The following is a 21,142-nucleotide window of genomic DNA, read 5'->3' as shown; positions in this document are numbered from 1 at the left end:
TTGATTTCGCAGGGTTTTCATGCAAGAACGATTTTGGATGAGGAGAGGCTGCCAGACAGCATTTATATTTTCTCTCGTTTACCAATAAATAAAACAATAAGAATGATCAGCTACATTATTATTAACAATAGTGTCACTTATTGTATTGAAGTGTAATTGTTACAAGCCTCACAGAAAAGCAGGTAATTTACTATAATTGAAAGAATAGCTCAAGCTTCGTGGGCCCTGTGACCCAATACTTGCTGGCTGGCAACTCTGAATATACCCCATTTTGCTTGTTCTAATTTTGTAATATGCTAATTTTGCGATCGAGACACCGAAAATGCCATTTTGACAAAAAAACAAATATGCTGGTGATAGTATGAAAGTGGATGTTTCCGCACTAGTTTTCGAAGGGAGGGGTGGCTTTATTTGTAGACATGTAAACATGTACAGTAAAACCTCAGTTATCCGGGTGCACCGTATCCGACCTCGCCCGTATCCGGGAGTTTTCAAAAATGGGATTTTTTACAAAAAAATAAAAAAAATTGTCGCGCGTCGCCAAAACTCGTTCAAATTGCCCGCGTGATGCCTCGAAGCTCGAAGCTCTGCCCGGGCGGCGTACCGCACCACCAAGGTAAAGAGATTCTCTTTACCTTGCGCACCACAACACAACAAGCGCCCCGTCATTGTTTACCTTCACCATGGTCCAGTTAATTGCTTTTGTGTGTGTGCCCTACCTTCTCCAGGCATTGTTTTGCCTGTGTGTGGTGTTTGCGGCGCTTACCATGGCGCCCATGTGTGTGTGTGTGTGTGTGTGTGTGTGTGTGTGTGTGTGTGTGTGTGTGTATATATATATATATATATATATATATATATATATATATATATATATATATATATATATATATATATATATATATATATATATATATATGTGTGTCAGGTGTACAAGCGTTAATTACCCCGTTAGGAGCGAATCTTAACACCCGCGTCCTTGGGGCCATGGTGGGTGTTGACCAGAGCCCCACAACACCCCGACAATTTTTCTTACGTCAAGTCACTAATTATCGTTTGCAAGAGACGCCACAACGCCCACGCATTCATTGTGGATGGGGAAAGGCTTGCTTACACTGGCGTTAGCGTAGATAATGTAATATTGCAGAAAACAAGGTAAAACATTCTCGGGGCGGAGGCGCAAGGCTGCCAGTTTGACGAAACCCGTCACATTTTTTCGTTTTTACGGCTATAATACATCCTTCTTGCACTCGTTTCACATATTCACGTGTACGGAGGCGTAAAGGGCTGACGTGGGCGTACGGACGTGAGCTTAAGTAGCTCCGTTTGTGAGATAATGATATATATTCTCAGGGCGAGCAGGGCAGGGTGGCGGCGTCGCGGATATGTAACCCGTAACATATATTTCTTTTTTACGGCTATAACATATCGTCCCTGCACTCGTTCCATATATATACGTATGCGCGGGCGTGGAAGGCTGTCATGGGCTTACGGGCGCGATCTTAAGTAGCTTCATTTGTGCCGATGATATATTAAATGCAGTAGGCGAAAGCAAGGTTTTCGGGTCCGTAGACTTAACCTACACCATATCCGGGTGCCCCCGTGGCTCTATTAACCCGGATACCAGAGGGTTTACTGTATTTGTATCATACCTGGGCACTTCCGCACCTCGGTCCGGACCTCCGCTCCTCCGCATCTGCGGACCGCCAAACGAGGTGCGGAAGCCCGGAAGTGCGGAACGTTTTCAAAAGTGCGGAAGTAACAGGTGCGGACAGGCGAAATTTTGGGTCCAGACTTCCGCACCTGAGATTTTCAAAGATAAAAAAACGAAGACGACAAACAGTCCGCGGCATTACTTTCGCGCGTTTTGGCGGGCTATGTGCTACCAGCTGATCACTGTGTCAATTTTCTTTTTCTTTTCAGAATCTTTTGACATTTAGTGATTCACTGCGATTGTTTAGTGTTTAGTGTTTACAAATAAACATGGACAGATACGTGAAAAGAGGTGATAGCGACAGGAGCAGGAGTGTGTCAGGGGATAGTAGCGTCAATAGCGTGAGCTACAGAACCAGCACGCCTGCACCGTCAGCCTCCAGAACCCCTACGCCGCTGGCGACGTCAGACATTTCCTTGTCTGACGTGGAGCTGGACCCTTCCAGTGTAATGCCAGAATTTAATTAAGAATGGGAAAATGTAAATTAGGAGGAATAAGCCGTTACCGCATAGAACATTCCAGACTCGCTTGAGAGGCCCACCCCATTTGAAGGTAAATATATTTCTCTCTCTCTCTCTCTCTCTCTCTATATATATATATATATATATATATATATATATATATATATATATATATATATATGAAGCTTGATGTATTATTGCCTTGTACTATTTTGTTTTATTTTTGAGGTGCGAACTAGTTTTTTTCAGGCGCGCTTTAATAGTTTTGGGTACAGTTGCGGAGGTCTGGTAGCGGACCGAGCGAATTTTTTTTAGGCGCGGAAGTACAGGTGCGGACTACCTGCGTCCGAGGTGCGGAGGAGCGGTAGTGGACTACCCCAAATCCAGTAACGCGCCCAGCTCTGATTTGTATACATGTAATTATTCATCCTACAATAAATAAGTAAATGTGTATGTGTGTGTGTGTGTGTGTGTGTGTGTGTGTGTGTGTGTGTGTGTGTGTGTGTGTGTGTGTGTGTGTATATATATATATATATATATATATATATATATATATATATATATATATATATATATATATATATATATATATATATATATATATATATAAATGGGCTGTTGCCGATGAGATGTCGACCATATTCTGTTTTGCCCATAAGGTTAATTGTTCCAATTATGTGAATTCAATTCCACAACCTGAAATGTTGACCGAATTCTCACAAAATTAGAGGGAGTACTGTATTTATAATTCCCAAGTATATATGGATATTTCAAGAGTTCGGTCACTCCAATCAGTGATTCAAATTGTTTCCTTCTTAATTACAATACACTTCAAATTTCTGCAGTTACAAAACCCTATAAATGATTGGACATGCCTCTAAAGACTCTTTTCCTATTTAACAGAGAGAACTGAATCATATCCCTAATATGCTACACACGACTGTTTTCAATCTTTATGCCTATGCCAACAATTTTGGTTCTTACCTCCTTTTTCACTCCATTTGTGTAGATGTAAACAGCCAAAAGTACAGTACATAATCTATCTGAATTTTAGTCTGGATTATGACTGCCCCTGTGACACCCCACTTACCTTTAAACATGTTATTCAACACTAAAGAGAATTTGTCAGAGGGACTGATATATGTACAAACAGACAGACATACAGACAGACAGACATGAACAGATGAAAAAAGTATATTAAGCTCATTGGATAAATACACTGTACAAATAAATAGACATAGACAGATATATGTATATGAAACAATTTTAAAATAATAACATAACAACTTATAAAAACCTGAGAATTTCAGTAGCTACTTAAAATTATATGAAGTTTTGGAAAAAAAAAGTTGAAAGTGTTTAGGGTTTCCTTGTAGCTATGTTGTCTTAATACTAAAATGCAAAAGATTGTCATTAAATCTAAATGCATAAACTATGCCTGAAAGGCAATTTGAAACTCCAGAGCAAAACAATATAATTTAATTCACTTAATATATATATAAAATAAATACATGATTCACCAATAATCTATTACAAAATTAGATAATAATAAAATCACCATATATATATATATATATATATATATATATATATATATATATATATATATATATATATATATATATATATATATATATATATATATATATATATATATATATATATATATATATATATATATAATAGAATATGTGCTTTTGAATCTCTATTTCACAGCACACTGGACTGAAAACTGATACACCACTCATTCTGCTTAAAACTGAATTTTGAATTGATACTTTCAGAAAGTTAATCAATGACAATTATCAACTGAATTGACTAAAGTCGTACCTTACCATGTTTTACCATTTCCAGGTGTTTGCAGGTAGCATACACATTTGATGTTCACTATAGCAGAAAGTCCTGGATCTGTTCCCTCATTACCCTGCGCTGCTCCTGCTCAACCACCTCTGTCTGTACCCAGGCAGGCAGCACATCTGTGTGTTTCTGAAGGTAACAATGACATGAATGTAACTGAGTGCAGGACAACACATTATACCTTTTTTCCTTTCTTAAATGATACTTGATCATCTTCTTTCATGCAATTCAGTTAAACTTTTGCTGTTGCCTTAGACATTTCAAAACCTTTCAAAAGTCTGCCATATGTATTTGGTACCCTACGACTTTTAGCATCCTCCCTGTACCTTCATTTTAAGTCCCTCTTTTGGTCAAACTGTTACACTAATTATTTACAGAATACAAGGCAAACAAAGGGCAAAACTAAATGAAGAAATATACCCACAACACTAACCCACATAAAAATAGACTGAGGAAGACACAATGATCTACTCAGTTTTGGATGTCTTGATACTCCCTGCTAAACATACAGTATTCATAGAAAAATGAAGGGTGCCACAGACTTACACTGACTCTTACATTGACTAGTCTGCCTTTTCAACATATGTATTTTAACAGATGACCTTCCCCAAGGTAATTAAAAACTTAGTCATATTTAGAAGTATAATAGTGAGTAGAGCTGGTGTGTTGAGCATCAAGATCAAATAAGTATGGATGAAATTATTTGACCACATACTGGAAAAAAAGATAAAAAAAACATCAAAAATTAAAAATAGAAAGAAGTAAATATTAGGTAGAAAGTTGAGGTTTTTAAGTTATGAAAGATGCAGGGGTTGAAGAGAATGGTGGCAGGGTCAGGCAGCTGAACAAACTTTTTAACTATACATACTGGAAAGTAATTGATGATGAAACCTACTGCCCTAACCTATACAGAATGAGCAACCTTGATAGAGAGGGGAATGTGGGACCTATAGAGGTATAAGTCTCCAGAGTATACCCAGAAAGGTATATGGAAAAGTCATAATAGAGAGGGTGCAAAGATTTACAGAAGAGAAAATCAGTGAAGAACAAGGAGGCTTCAGGAAAGGAAGGGGATGTGTGGATCAGATATTTGCCTTCAGGATGGTAGTAGAAAAAATAATAGCAAAAGGAAAGAAACTATACACTGCCTTCATGGATTTGGAAAAAGCTTATGACAGAGTCGATTGGATTGCATTGTGGGATGTTTTAAAGATTTATGGTGTGGGAGGAAAACTGCTTAGTGCAATAAAGTCTTTCTATGAGGATGCATCTGCATGTATCAAAATTAGTGGAGAAACAAGTGAACATTTAGAGATAAAAGTGGGTTTAAGGCAGGGATGTCATGTCACCATGGTTGTTCAATATTTATATGGATGGTGTTATTAGAGAAATGACGGGCAAAGTTGGGAAGTTGGAGTAAAATGTTCGCCGAGGGAAAGAAGTGGGTACTGAATTTGATACTGTTTGCTGATGACACAGTGCTCATTGCAGAAAATGAAAGCGACTTACAAAATTTGGTCAGTGTTTTTGATAGTATCTGTAAAAGGAGAAAGCTGAAAGTAAATGTCAACAAAAGTAAAGTGATGGTTTGTGAGCGAAGTAGAAGAGAGGTTGTAGATTTTGTATGCCCATATGGAGTGGGAATTGAATGTGAAAAAGAATGCAAAATAATTTTGAATGGTGAAGAAATGGAGGAGGTCAATGAGTTTAAGTACCTAGGATCAGTTATGTGTAAACATGGTGGTACGGAGGGAGAGATAAGAGAAAAAGCATTGCAAGGAAGAAGGGTGGGGTCTCTGGGACGAATCATGAATGGCAAAAGTGTGAACATGGAGGTAAAGAGGGATTTGAGGAATACAATAATAGTACCAACCCTGACATATGCAAGTGAAACGTGGGCCTGGAATGAAAGTCAGAGGTCTAGAGTGCAGGCAGTGGAAATTAGTTATTTGAGGAGTGCTTGTGGTGTGAGTAGAATGGATGGAATGAGTAATGAAAGTGTGTATGAGTGTTTTGGAATGTGTCACGGGGGTGAAGGGAAGAAGTGTGGAGTGGTGGAAGAAGTGAAGCGACAGACTTTAAGGTGGTTTGGCCACATGGAGCGAATGGAGGAGAGTAAGATGACCAGAAGGGTGTATGTGAGTGAGATAAGAGGGAGGGAATACTAGAGGACGACCTCCAGTGAAATGGAGGGATAGGGTACAGGAGTACATTAGGGAGAGGGGGAAAAAGATCTTTGAGAAACTTTGAGCAGGCAAGGAGGGAGTGTCTGGATAGAGAAAGTTGGAAACTTCTGCCGTGGCCATCCCCTGGTGGGAGCTCCTCGGAGCAGGCGTCGATAAAATGATGATGATGATGATACTATTTTATTATGGATGTTTGAAGAGCACAGCAGATGTTATACTCACCAGGTCCCTCACAGTGACACGGCAGCCATAGCAAAGGTAGAGTTCCAGTGTCTGGGCTGATCTCAAATCTTGGTCCTTCAAGTTACTTTTAACAGTCTTGTCACAACCTCCCCCAGCTCCTGCACACCAACAAGCCCCACCACCAGGATCAGAAGATATTTCTCCATTTGTAATTTCTTTACAAGCTTCCTGAACAGACATGTCATCTTTCACTTCATCTTCATTGTCATGTGAAGTTTTTAGAGGCTTTTTACTTGAATATTTCTGAGATATGATGGTGGCGTGAAGAGCAGAAGCCTCTCCTTTATCTGTATCTAACTTTGATGCACACAGTGCACAGAAGTCATCATCTTCATGTAAATAGCCGTTGTTAGAATGGCGTTTATTACCCTGAACCTTGACTGCCACTAATTTATCTCCAGTGCGAAAAATAGTAGGGATAGTTGCAGGAAATTCTTTTTGCAAGCCTTGAACAAATTCTTCTGTACAGGCTGTGATGTTGGAGCCCTGTATTGGAGAGATTAAAAAAATTATATGATATGATGTGATTATATATATATATATATATATATATATATATATATATATATATATATATATATATATATATATATATATATATATATATATATATATATATATATATATATATATATATATATATATATATATATATATATATATATATATATATATATATATATATATATATATATATATATATATATATATATATATATATATATATATATATATATATATATATATATATATATATATATATATACACACACACACACACACACACACACACACACACACACTATGCAATTATGTCAAAACACATTTCTTTCAAATCATTTATCAAAATATCTTGTTTAAAATTGAATTTGCCAATAATCATTTAACTTAATATTTTATTCATTTTAAAAATGCCAATAATTTTAAGTTCACTGTTAAATTAGTTTCCTGGATTTGTAATTACTATATGCTCATTTCCTCTCTTTTTCTACTTGTAAATAAAAGTTTATATAGTTTCCTCTTGACACAATTATCATACAAACACTTGCACCTCTGTACTAAAGGTGCAGAGCATGAATAAGGACCCCAAATGCCTTGAGCCCTGGGGTACTATCCTTTGGCTTGATGCTAAAGAGTCCGCCTTGATTCTCGAGGGCCCAGGTTTGACTCCCAGGCAAGTTGTTTAAAGACATTTGTCCTGCATAGCTCCATATCTCACATGCCTTGAAAAATAGCAGTCCCCACTATGACATCTCTCTCCTTATTGTCAAATTCCAAGAAATTCTTTACCTTTACTATTATATTGCACAATCAGTTTTCTACCAAAATCTTTTTTTATTCTCTTCTTTACAAGACTAGTGACTCCTCTCTTATGCAACATTGTCATTCTTATCTCCTCCTTCACTGTCTTCATCATTATTTTGTACTTTTTGCTTTATTAACTCATTGACGCAAGTTATCTGTACTTACCTTCGTCCGAAAAGCTGGTAGCCTTGGTACAGTTATGTCCTGAAGGCGTAAATAATGTAAAACTTCATCTTGAAGAATCTCTCTCATTGGTCGGTAGACCTCTATGTTCTGAGAGACTGCCTTGAAGTGCTGAAAAGAAAAGAAAATTATTGGTGACTACATTTATTCTCAATGAAAGGGAAATATATAACTGCTGGTTTCTATTTATACCAGTGGCTAGCTCCTGAAGCTGCACGTCAAAAGGCTCATTTTTTGTTTCTCTACCAAATCCTTGCCCTTCATCAATCATCCCTCCTCTCTTTCTGATATTCCAACACAGAGTCCTACTATTTACTATAGAATTTTTTCCTTAATTAACATACTACATTTACATTAATATTCTAAACCTATCTGTCATCTCTCCCACCCCTTCCTCTTGGTGTGTCCAAATCAACTCAGTGCTATATATGTAAAAGTAAAGTTGAGGGCATTTTCTAAGCTGCCTATGGTCTTGATGTTCATCTCTCTTATTGGCCCTTGAGCCTACTACCCCAGTTCACAACGCATGTGGGACATCCAGGTCAACACAGTTTACCTTTCCTAGCTTTCTCTGGGTACTAATCTACTGACCAGCCAAAAAGGGAGGATGAACAACTAGGTGAGTTGTGCAGTAACAGACCTGGGGAGGGGCTCAGACTCAGGCCCAGTTTTGTATCTAGGCATCCTAACCATTACACCAGGGAGGCACAGGTGCTATATATGACCATTGCATATCTCCTTCAGTCACTTCTAACATATACCTCAAATCTTCTCATATTTTCATAGTCAACACCATCCATTTTGTTCACATTACACACAGATAAGTATTAATAAGATAATTTCTCTGAACTACTTAGATCATTCACCTCTGACACTCATTCTATTTTATCTCACAGTCCCAGAGACAAAGACACCATTATACTTAACCCTTACAGTGTCGATTAGATTATTCATGAAGAAAGGGGTCATGTCATGTTGCTTATTTTTTAATTGGTTTTATTTGTCAAAAAAAAAAATATATATAAATAAATAAAAAAAAATAAAAAAAAAATTCATTGGTGAATATATTGATTTCAAGTGATTACTCAAAATGTTACTCTCTTGTGATTGTTATCTGCATATTTTCTCCTGTCTCTGACCTTAAGGTATCACATACATAAAACAAAAATTTATTTGTATATTTGTAAATGACTTTTTACGCTTCAAACATGAGACTTTGCGAAATGCCAAGGAGTGCATTGGAGAGCACCCAAGATCTAGGAATGCCTTTGTCTCGGTGGAGATGCTGGAGAATATTGAGGAGAGTCGCGCTGCCAGACTTGCTGGGAATCAGGGCCAATACAGTGCTGTCACATAAGACTAGAGCTCTTCTGAGGAGAGACAAGGAGAGGTATGCCAGGGGACTTGTTGAGGAGGTCGAGGGCCATTTAAATGCAAATGACTTCCAACCTGCTAACCGAGCTCTGAAGAAGCTCTGTTCCAAGTCTCCCCCTCAGGTGAGCACCATCCAAACATCTGATGACTGACTCATGTCAGACATGGATGGGCAGAGGGCTCTTTGGGCTGAGTACTTTGAGCAGTTGTAATGGCAGACCCTCGAAGTAGGCAGCTTCCAGTTGCTGGGTTGCATGTGACCGATGCAGACCCACCCATCAACAAAAGCCCGCCCTCTCTGGCTGAGGTCAGTGAGGCTGTGGCAAAGATGAGGGGTGGAAAGGCACTTGGCACCTGTAACATCAGTACAGAGTTCCTCAAAGCTGGAGGTGAGGCCATGATCCATGAGTTGCATGTGGTCTTGACTGCCATATGGCAGTCCGCTACCATTCCTCCTGACTGGAAGAGGGGGCTGGTCGTCCCTATCTGGAAAGGGAAAGGGGACCGACAGTACTGCAACAACTACCGTGGTATTACACAGCTCAGTGTGCCAGGCAAGGTGCTTGCCCACCAATTGCTGATGCAAATTCGTAGCCAGCTGCTGAAGCTGCAGAGACCTGAACAGTCTGGGTTCACGCCTGGTAAGTCAACAACTGACAGTATCCTAGCGCTTCGCGTACTGGTGGAGCGCCGACGTGAATTTTGCTTGCAACTTAGATGCTCGCACCCTATGTCGATCTCAAGAAGGCATTTGACTCAGTACATCGCGAGGAACTCTGGGATCTTCTGCAACTCCGTGGGATTCCTGCAAGGACTACTGGTTTGCTGACTGGCTTGTATTCTGGGACTGAGAGTGCTGTGAAGTGTTGGGGGGGGGGCTTGTCAAGCTCCTTTCCGGTGAGTGTGGAAGTGAGGCAGGGCTGTGTCCGTGCCCCATTGCTTTTCAACATTTGTGTGGACTGGCTACTAGGCAGAGTTGTGGACCAGAGTCATTACAGAGCATCCATTGGCAATACCAGGGTTGCTGACCTTGTCTTTGCCGATGAGGCAGTAATCTTGGTGGAGTTGCTGGAGGTTTTGGTGATGGCTCTCGACGCACTGCACGAGAAGGTGAAGCCCTTGGGACTTCAGATCTCCTGGGCCAAGACCAAGGTACAGGTGTTTGGAGGGTTGCTAGATGAAACAGCACAGTCTGTTCGTGCATGTGGCGGGGACATCGAGATCTCAGAAAGTTTCACATATCTTGGTAGTGTAGTTCATAACAACGGTGAGTCTCGCCAGGAAGTCTTACGGCAGATTGGCTTGGCGCATGGTGTTATGGAGTCACTCAGCACAAGTATATGGCGTTGTCGATACCTGTGCAGAAGGACAAAGATCTGGATCTTCAAGTCCCTCGTGCTCCCTGTCTTACTCTATTGCTGTGAAGCATGGACACTAAATGGGGACTTGGAGAGGTGGATTCATGCCTTTGATAATAAATGTCTATGCAGAATCATGGGATATCGCTGGAATGACTTTGTGTCAAACCGGCGATTACTCTGAGACTGATTCGACATACATTACCTGCATAGTCCATCAACGCCAACTCCGGCTATATGGGCACTTCACACGTTACCTGAAGCTTCTCCTGCTCATTATGTTGTCTCTGTAAGAGACAATCCTGAGGAGGCCAAGGAAATGCCCACAGAGTTTGTGGCTTGTGCAAGTCAATAGATCCTGCCTTGAGGTACTAAGGATGTGAAGGGGGCCTTAATGGAGACTCGCCCAGAGGGAACCCCAGAATTGGCGTCGTAGGGTGGGTGAGGCGATGCGCCCCCTGATGTATGCCCCTATTGATTGATTAAATACACTTACTCCATGTATATAGTTAAGATGATGAATATATATCTTTTTACACAACAAATACATATACATATAAGGAAAAAACATAAAATAAAATGCTTGGATATTCAGTCAGCAACAGTGGACAGGGCAAGGAGCAGTTTACATCACCACAAAGCTGAAATAAATATATGCAGTCTCCAATCATCAGGTTTCATTTCCAATTATTTTGAAGTCTAATATCTATATTTGTTTGCTTCACTGACTCTATTTTCAAGTAGTAGAACCATATATGTAGATAGAGGAAAAAAACAGACCAAGCTGTACCAAGAAAATGGAGGAAATAGCAGTCTGTATTCTAATGCCATTAAGGGGGCTCTAAACACTTGACAAAAAAATATTAATAAAAAAAGTGTTTGGTCTTTCGACTTGAAACTTTCAGGATTTATTTAAACCAGCAATACTTCAGCCTCACAGGGGTGAAGGGAAGAAGTGTGGAGTGGTGGAAGAAGCGAAGCGACAGACTTTAGTGGTTTGGCCACATGGAGCGAATGGAGGAGAGTAAGATGATCAGAAGGGAGTATGTGAGTGAGATAGAGGGAGGGAATGCTAGAGGACGACCTCCAGTGAAATGGAGGGATGGGGAGCAAGAGTATGTTAGGGAGAGGGAGGAAAGATCTTTGAGAAACTCTGAGCAGGCAAGGAGGGAGTGTCTGGATAGAGAAAGTTGGACACTCTTCTGCTGTGGCCAGTCCCTGGTGGGAGCTCGAGGAGCAGGCGTTGATGAAATGATGATGATGAATGATGACTAACCTTACGCCGCCGGATGCCAACGTCGGCGTCGCCAGAGTGAAGGGGTTAATTGAATGCTCATAAGTTTGTCATAAGTTTGAAGCAACTGGCTTAAGCAGAGCCATGAAATTGATTCTCTTGCAGACTCCTTATGTTCTTATGTTCTTATTATGAAAAGTCACCAATTTTCAGGAGAACGTCAGTACACTGCCGTAAGGGGAGAACCAATTTCACAGTACACCCCCGCCCTTTAAGGGTTAACAGAAATTTTGGGAACCTGTACATCATCAGTCTTGCTTAATCGCATATTTCTGAGCATTTTAAGCACTGAATATTTTTTTCCAAAATTGTTGTCTTAAACTTTAGGGTGCACGATATATGCCAGAGTGCATTATACGCCGCAAATTACGGTAAGTAATCTCAATATATGAATATTTATGTGTAAAATTAAAATCAACTTACCACTCTCTTAGGAAGCTGAGAGCCTCTTCCCAGAGCCACCTGTGACAAGATGCGGATGGACAGTGTTGTGGAATTGTCACCCAAGAAGACCTTTCTGAAACCCAGAGACTGAGAACATTGCCTCAGTACTGTCTGAAGCAGTTGATCATGTAGGTCTTGTTGGGCAGAAGCACTTTTACATGAGGCAAATAGTTCATGAATTTTTGTCTTGAGATTCTCATCAACTGCATACTTCATTTCCTTGTATTCCTGAAAAGAAAAGAAAAATACTATACCACAATACATTAAAACATATACAAATGCAACTTATCCAAAGAAAATGACAGCATCAGCATCCGTGACCTTTCTCCCAGTAAAGGCAACACTGCATATGCACAGAAACTAAAAGCAGTATATGTATAAATTTAATAAATGTAAATCTATTCATTGCAGACAACTAGACATACCATTTATCAACAAGTGGCACATAATTTATATATTTACCGAAACATACTTTACACATTCCTTAGCAAGTATAGAGAATGAATTATTATGGAATGTTACTTGATATTATAGACAAAAGTTAAATGATACAATGCCTTAAGCACATATATGTGTATATAAATGTTTGTGTATGTATGTATGCATGAATGTTATTAATAAATATATAGATAGAAAGATAGATAGATAAATATAGATAGATAAATAAATAGATGGATATACATAGGCGGCGGATGAATGGTCATAGTGCAGGCATGGTGTTTAGGACACAGGTTTGAGTCCCACCTGCCGCTGCAAATAAGCTGGCAATTTTTCAGTCATTGCCAAATGGTCTAAGACTACCACATACTGTCATGAAGACCATCTATCAACCCAGACTAAATTCTTTTAAATGATGAGCAATGATGAGCTCCGAGGGGCAGCATGAGCCAAGCAAAGATGGCACCACTATAAACACTTGCCTGCACCATAACAGGCTGGGGCTGACCATCAGGTCCCATCAAGGAAGCCTACCAGCACCATGAGAAAAACGTGAAAAATATGTATATATCTTTTTTTGGGGGTGGGGCAGGTTTCACACACAAAACGTGAATAATCGAAGTGTAATTCTTAACACCCATCCAATAGTTGGAAAATATAATTATGCTTGACCTACCTTGGAATTGTGATTAATAACATGAGAGATAAATCATACATGCCCCAAAAAATATTTTGGTATCAATATAAAGAGTTAGTAATTGAGTACAAATGTCTTCTCAAGTAATACAGTATCATAAACTTCTAAACAATCACTCAGCATTGTGCTATATGGGAAGTCTGCCCCACCTGTGGCACAAGGAGAGGAGGCTGAGGCTGCAGTGCCATGACTTGCTCCAGTGCTGCCACATAGCAGGGGAACCCCAGGGAGGCCACCTGCCTAAGAACCCTTTGGGTATGGTCACTGCTCCCATCTGTTGCTGTACACAGGACACTCTCTGTACTCAGATGTGAAAGGAAAATTTATAAATAAAAATGTTTCCATTACAAATATATTCAAAGAGCAGGAATAGGGAAGCATAGTATTCAGCAAAACTTTTGATTACATGTGCACATATACATGTGTAAAAACAATAAAACAATGATATACCATCTATATAAAGAAAAGCAGGATTAAAGCGCAACTTCTTGTGCGAGTTTTCTTGGAGTCCTTCATGAATGAGGTGCAGCAGGGCAGTCGAGGAGGTGCCCCCAGAGAGGCCCACCAACACACGGTCCCCAGGATGGATCTGCTTGGACTTGCCAATAGTTGAACGAAACTTGTGTGTGAAATATGCCAGGAAACAGTTCCTAGAAGACAACAAACAAGTACAGAAATTATCTACAATATACTGATGTAGTATAATGTGTAAAAACATATGAACTATCAGTTCAACAGAACATAAGCAGTAAAAAACATATGAACCTTCAGTTCTGCAAAACATGAACACTGCTTTTCCCAAGTATTAGCATTACTATCATTACAAATACAAATTTAAGAAAATGAACTGAGACATTTAAGGAAATAGGCAAAATTAGAACTACATAACATGCAAGAATAATCTGTGATATGAATTATAATAACTACTTAACTTTCCAGAACTGAAGGCCTTACCTGCAGTATGCATCTTTCACTCTTAAGACAACTTCTGCCACAGCCTCCTCACACTTACGGCACAATACACCTCCCCTGAAATAAACCAATAGGTATATTTCTTATCCTAGATTTAATAAAGGGGGCCCATGAAATGCTAAACATGCATATACTCACTAAGGTATCGAGAAACTATCATAGAAATTACACATAACTTAATTGGCATTACAATTAATCACAATTTTTTTTTATCCATTGGTTGGTTACCCAGTGAATCATCAGTTTAACTCAGTAATCTGGAAGGATACTAATGATGTAAAAATGAATATTTATAAAGTTACTTTGCTCATGAATCATACTTTTCCACATCACTGAGCACCAACAAATAAACAGCTTTCCTGATAGATTCACCTAAATGCTGATTTTGTGTTTTTGACAAGAATATAGTGAGTTTACAAGGGTCTGAAAACATACTTCCAAGAAATTTTATCTACTTGTGCCAGCATAGATTACAACACCCTTTTAAGTACTACAGAAGGAGGAAATATCCATGTGTCTACATATATTTCACTTAAAAATAAAAATATAAGATGAAATACAAGATGGCCAAATTATCAACAAAGATGAATACTGCATGAATAAATATATGCAAATGGAAAGAGGAGGATTATTCTGATGGGTAATGTAAATGCAAGGGTACAAACATAATAGGCTGGAAGTGTGATTAGAGTGAGGTGTAGTTGGAGGAAACAAAACTGAGTGTGCTATAGATATTGTGCAGAAAGCTGCTCATGTAAACTGCTTTTTTAAAGAAAAAAAAAAAAGCAAACAAAAAACTAGTGGAGTAGCAAGGGAGTGGAAGGAAGTGTATATGACAATGGATGGTAGGATGAAGAAGAATGTCAAAAATGCAAAAGTTGTGGGCAGGGAATCTTCCAAGTCATGATGTGAAATCTGAGCAGGTAAACATTGTTAATATACATCAAAATACCTTATATAATTATACTCGTGTAAACTTCTTTATAAACATCCTTTTAATGCCAAGTTTAGGGATTGGCATGAATACTTCTTTCTAAGGGATAAATTTATTCCTCATTTGAACATATCACAGTTTAGGAGGTGTTGAGTTTAACATGACTGATTCTTATACAGTCAAACCTCAGTTTACGAGTGCATTAGTTTACGAGTGTTTTGATTTATGAGCAAAAAAATCCCACAAAAAATGCCTTAGTTTACGAGCCGTGATTTGGTATACGAGCATCCTGTTTGCTTCATTTTTTTTTAAATTTTAATTTGTCACCATCCCCCGGGTGGGGACACAGGCTATATGGAGGCCATCAGGGTCAATCGCGCATGTCCATTTGAGGAAGGACAACAAATCCTTGCCTGGTGAATGCTTATGAATGGGAGGGTAGGATGCTGATAGACCGACACTATTGTCTTACATCAGCCTAACCGACCAAGTCAGTCTTTCGATGAGGACTGGCGTGTCTCTTTGTACAGTCGAAGATGTGAGCGTGGGTTCCCTTTGTTCGCTGCAAGATGAGTGCCCAAAGCACCAAACAATGGGAATAGTCCCAGTTAGGACTGCCATCTTGATCTAAAATAAATAAGGAATGCAACATCCCATTCTCTAATACAGAATGAATCCATATTTTAAGGAACGGATGGCAACCCTAAAATTTCTCTGGCCTGCCATGACTGATAGCCGCTGCCCACTGCTGGTGAAGGCAGGAGGAAAGGGGGAAAGACATCACGACATGTCCTTTACACGTACTCCAGGATGACCCATGACAAACAATTTTATGGACTGGGTTTGTGGTTCACCAAAAAAGGCGCTCACCACAGTTTCAAAATACTGAATTTTATCTGCTTAACCATTCAGACAGGGAAATATGGAACAAATGGCGTTCCGTATTTTAAGGAAAGGATGGCAAGTTTGCAACCCTGAGGCTCATTAGGTCACTCATCAAGGACAACACACATTAATTTAGTCACAGTTATGGTATCTACAGTTCATCAGGATTATTTCAGTAGCTCCTTAGCGTCATTGCATGTGACGGAGCTTCTTAAAATGTCCTTTTTCTCTACAAAATATTGACAAATGGCATCGTTTCACTTTTTTGATTCTACCAATGACGATAATATTTTCATATCGGGAAGTTCTTACTTATCCTACAGTGATCCTTTAAAATGGTCTGTGGTGCAACAGTAACACAACAGTAACCTCATGAATTCTAGTTCCATCCCCACTTGGCAGGGTTACCCATGCTCAGGATTATGGTCATCACCATGGGCCTATGGAGGTGCAGCCAGCAAGACAGTTTCTATACCCAGCCCCTCCATGGCTTTCGCAGGACACCCGATTCTTGCCAAGAATTGAGGGGAATTCTTTAAAATCTAATGCGCCAGAACAAGAAACACAAGAACTTCACAAGATTTGGGGTTAATTCTTGCTCGGTCTAGGGTAATTCTTGACTGCCAGATGATGGCTCTGGTCTCAGTCCACGTTGTAATCTCGTAGAAATAGCATCCATGTGCTCGCCATGTTTTCAGCACTACAGTGTGTTTTCAGCACTGCAGTGTGAGTTCTTTGTGCTTCAACAATGTCCCCAGAAAGATGGTTAAAAGGGATGGTGCTGCAAAGAAGAAAACAGGAACAACGGTGGATAATATGCTCGAACAGGAACTGGGGCAAGCCTTGGCGGCTTGTATGCCCTCCTGGACGAACTGACTCCTGTTCACCTCCGTTTCAGACGATACGTCAAGTTAGCTTCACATTGGTAGTTGAATGTAGTTCCGGTGCCTCGAGAATAGGGAAACTGTGGCTGCTAAACCCCGGGGCAAAGCCTACACCTCAAGCGTAGTTAGTGGTTGCGGGAGTCTCCGTAACACCCGTAACACACTGATTTGTGTTTCATATTATTCATCACTGCTATTTATTAGTAAAATTACTTTAATTCTGTAAAAAATAATATGTAAAATGATTTTTATATAAATATATTTTTGAGATATGGGTCGCATTAATGGATTTACATTAATTTCAATGGGGAAATTCCTTTGGTTTACGAGTGTTTTGGTGTGCAAGCAAGGTTCCGGAACAAATTAAACTTGTAAACCGAGGCTTGACTGTATGTGTATATGCAACTAGAACATTTAGTTTAAGAACTTAAGAACCTAAAAATTTCATTTGCTATGAATCATAAATTAAACTTCAAAAAGTATGTATATTATTATTATTCTATTTATTTATTTATTTTTTTTTTTAACATTTTGGCCTATGGTGCCAGTAGGGTTTCTTGGTGGGCCTGATGGTCAGCCCCGGCCCATTGTGACGCAAGTGTTTATAGTGGCGCCATCTTCCTTGGATCATGCTGCCCCTGGAGCTCATCTTTGAGCCTCTCTTTAGAGAGAAAATCTAAAGTCTGAGTTGATAGGTGGTCTTCAGGACATGTGGGTAGTCTTAGACCCCTCAGCAGTGAGTGAAAAATCCCAGCTGTGGAAGCCGGCAGGACCTGAACCAAGTCCTCCTGGATGCCACTCCGGCACACTAACCACTCAGCCATCACCTCCCAAAATAATATTAAAATAATAGTCATTTTCCTCTAAGGTCAAGAAAGAACACTCACCTGCTAATGTCTAAGACTTCTGTGGCTTGTGTCATTTCAATCACTTCATCTGGATCAACACTGCACATCTTGGCTGTTTCAGAAGAGACTGATACTTCCTTGCACTCTAAAAATGTCAGATATACATTGTAACATAACCAGATGAATATCCTAATTTTAAATCGAAAAACAGCCATGTGAGTGTCTGCATGTCTAAATAATCTCTTATTCTCAAAAGAAGTTGTACAAGTTAAGAAATTCTTTCCTTGGTATACATTGCTCAGAGACCAACACTCTAGATTGAGGTGAAAATTGACAAGAATTTAGAAATGGTATAGAATGCAAACTGAAGAAATATAGATTAATAATGAGAAAAGGTTGTCTGAAAAAGCATGAGTCTATATTTTCAGCATGATTATTCAACAAAACATTCAAAGGGGAATTATGCCTGAAAACAAATGTATGTATATGCCTTTTCATTACCATCGCTAACCACCCTAAAACAGGTGGCGGTATTTGTCCGCCACTTTTTGCTAATGTAGTTTAAAAATTTGTGATTATTGAGAGAGAGAGAGAGAGAGAGAGAGAGAGAGAGAGAGAGAGAGAGAGAGAGAGAGAGAGAGAGAGAGAGAGAGAGAGAGAGAGAGAGAGAGAGAGAGAGAGAGAGAGAGAAACCTCACTCGCTTGCATAGAAAATGGGTGTGAATGGCAGAGCGGGGCGGAGTGTGCTACGGGGAACCGTAGTACTCCTGATATATGTACCCCCCTAAAAGTAGGTTTTTACTGGTTTGCACAGAAAAAAAAATATCTCCACTAAAAAAGTAGTCATATTTTGCCCATGAAAACATAATTTGTGTCTTGATAATAATATGCCTACTCCTGCTACATTTTTACCCTTTTTTTTATGAAACGTCCGAATTCACCCCGAGTCCGAATTCACCTCAGTTGACGGTATATATTGCTGGAATGACTTTGGAGGCTTACTTGATTACACAGTTCAGCCTGTTCATGCACATTTGTAGAAAAGATATATGAAGAGCTAGTGATGTTTCATAAGGTAGGTAATGAAATACTGGCACGGTACTAAAACGAATCTTAACCATTCTTACTTAAGATTTAAATAAAAAGTTTAAAGATACAGCCAGGGTGTCCAATAAGCACTACTGGAAAAGCATGTTGAATCAAACAACTCTGCAATACTGACTGCCTCAATTAACCTCAAAAGGTCGACTTGTACACCCCACTCAACACTCAAAAAAAAAAAAAAAAAAAAAACAAAAAAGTAAAGATTCGTATTAGGTCCGTGCCAGTATCTCATAATCTACTTCATGAAACATCAGTATCTCTTCATATATCTTTTCTACAAACCTTCAACAGTCATGGAAACGCTTTGAAAATCCAATTCAAGGACTTTTTTTTTACTCTTGAAAATAGGGGATAATGTTCTTAAAGCGAGTTGCCTCCTCTGCTGGTCACAAGACGCTGCAGCCACCACAGCTGCAAAATAGCTCGAGAGGGCTTAGGGCCGAGCATATTTAAACTACTCCAACCGAACATTACGATTTACTAGCAGGGGCTGCCCCTCGACCCCCTCATGTATATGTGACTTATTTCAGCGAGGAGGTACTTCGCAACACCTGCTGAAGCCGCTGCCACCAGAGGAGGCGACGCGCTGTAAACATTATCCCCTATTTTCAAGAGTAAAAAAAAAGTCCTTGAATTGGATTTTCAAAGCGTTTCCATGACTGTTGAAGGTTTGTAGAAAAGATACATGAAGAGATACTGATGTTTCATAAGGTAGGTAATGAGATACTGGCACGGACCTAAAACGAATCTTAACAAAAAAAACAACTCAAACATCGGAGTGCCATGGGTGTTTTAATAGACAAGTATTAGAAATAGTGGGGAGTAATTATTTTCATAATTGGGTGTAATTCTACATATTTACCAGACCTTCGCGTCGTTTCCTTCCCTTGTCCATCACTTCTCAAGAATGACCTAAGCCACAATTTTACCCTCATCTCAACCTTCTTTCTCTCCCTTTTTGCTTCCTTTCCCTTCCCAGACACGGGGCGGTTCACGGTAGTGCATGACATGTGCTCCTCCGACTTTTCTCCTACTTCAAATATTTACCAGTGACAACAAGTGTGGTGAGGAGAACCAACGATGCCTTGGAAAGTTGTAGCCTTCCTTTCCCTCAGTGTTTAGAGGGCTGAGAGGCTCCTCGTGTCCGTCTGCTGGGCCTCACGTGGAGCTCACCCGCTGTTGTAGGAGTCAGTTCACAGCTGCAAAATAGCTCGCAGCGAGGGAGGTTCAACTTGCTTACTTCTATATTTCACTCCCCGCTATCCTTTACTTGTCCTGTTTTGGCTCCAATACATGGCACAAACGTCATAGAAATACTTTTAATCGAGAGAAGGCCTTATAGCAAATGAATAGGGCAGATTTAGCTACCCCCATGTTGATCACTCAGTTCTTGCTTGTTTGGTCTGTTGGTGTGTTGTTGCCTTGTGGGCACTATCAACGATCACGGCATTATTATAGTGTTTGCCCATACTCACCTCTCGCAACCAAAATTGGCTAGGGGGCCATTGAGACTGCGAGGAATGCGGTGGTAAACATCAAAGCGACTTATTTCTACGAGGAGGTATTTCTCGCACCGCCGTCACCAGCCCCAGTGTTGACGTTCGTGAGAATCCGCATCCTCAGGGTCCCTTGCTGGGTGTCAAAAACGAGTCAAATCTCAAATTCTTACAGAAATGAATTGATGCAGCATAGAGAACAAACAGAATTCTAGGCTTCATTAATAGTAACTTCTCATTCAAGAATAATGATGTAATGCTTCCTCGATCTGTACATTTGGATTTTTTAATTTTTTTTTTGGTATTTCGTTTGGGATATACCCCAAGGGAGGAAGGCGGTGCATGCCGCGTAACCACCCAGATGGCTGGTGGAGAGATGCACCCGTGGTCCCGTGGTATAGAGTCTCCACTACTCTTATACTATCCTTGGTCTCCACCTTGCGCTCCGGCAGGATGCTAGAGCGTCTG

At 39.8% G+C, this 21,142-nt stretch overlaps 1 protein-coding gene across 4 annotated transcripts; it reads right to left on the bottom strand.

Moving 5' to 3' along the window:
* Positions 1-3,842: 3,842 nt before the first annotated feature.
* LOC126994697 (cytoplasmic tRNA 2-thiolation protein 2-A-like) lies at positions 3,843-20,550 on the bottom strand. 4 transcript variants are annotated; one of them, XM_050853997.1, is made up of 9 exons: positions 20,226-20,550; positions 18,114-18,219; positions 14,506-14,580; positions 14,002-14,201; positions 13,701-13,831; positions 12,396-12,644; positions 7,929-8,057; positions 6,438-6,944; positions 3,843-4,158 (listed from the first exon to the last, which is right to left on the bottom strand). In XM_050853997.1, the coding sequence occupies exons 2-9, from the start codon at positions 18,179-18,181 to the stop codon at positions 4,060-4,062; spliced, it is 1,458 nt and encodes a 485-aa protein (XP_050709954.1). In that variant the 5' UTR covers positions 18,182-18,219; positions 20,226-20,550; the 3' UTR covers positions 3,843-4,059. The 4 variants fall into 4 exon arrangements, with proteins under 4 accessions (XP_050709954.1, XP_050709952.1, XP_050709953.1 ...); XM_050853995.1 differs by having other exon boundaries at positions 3,844-4,158; positions 13,701-13,849; positions 18,114-18,201; positions 20,226-20,542; XM_050853996.1 differs by having other exon boundaries at positions 3,844-4,158; positions 13,701-13,849; positions 18,114-18,186; positions 20,226-20,542.
* Between the last annotated feature and the right edge of the window lie 592 nt (positions 20,551-21,142).

The sequence above is a fragment of the Eriocheir sinensis genome, unplaced genomic scaffold, assembly GCF_024679095.1.
Source record: "Eriocheir sinensis breed Jianghai 21 unplaced genomic scaffold, ASM2467909v1 Scaffold85, whole genome shotgun sequence".
Taxonomy (NCBI): Eukaryota; Metazoa; Arthropoda; class Malacostraca; order Decapoda; family Varunidae; genus Eriocheir; species Eriocheir sinensis.
Note: the sequence above shows the minus strand (reverse complement) of the source record. Positions and strands in the feature narration are given on the sequence as shown.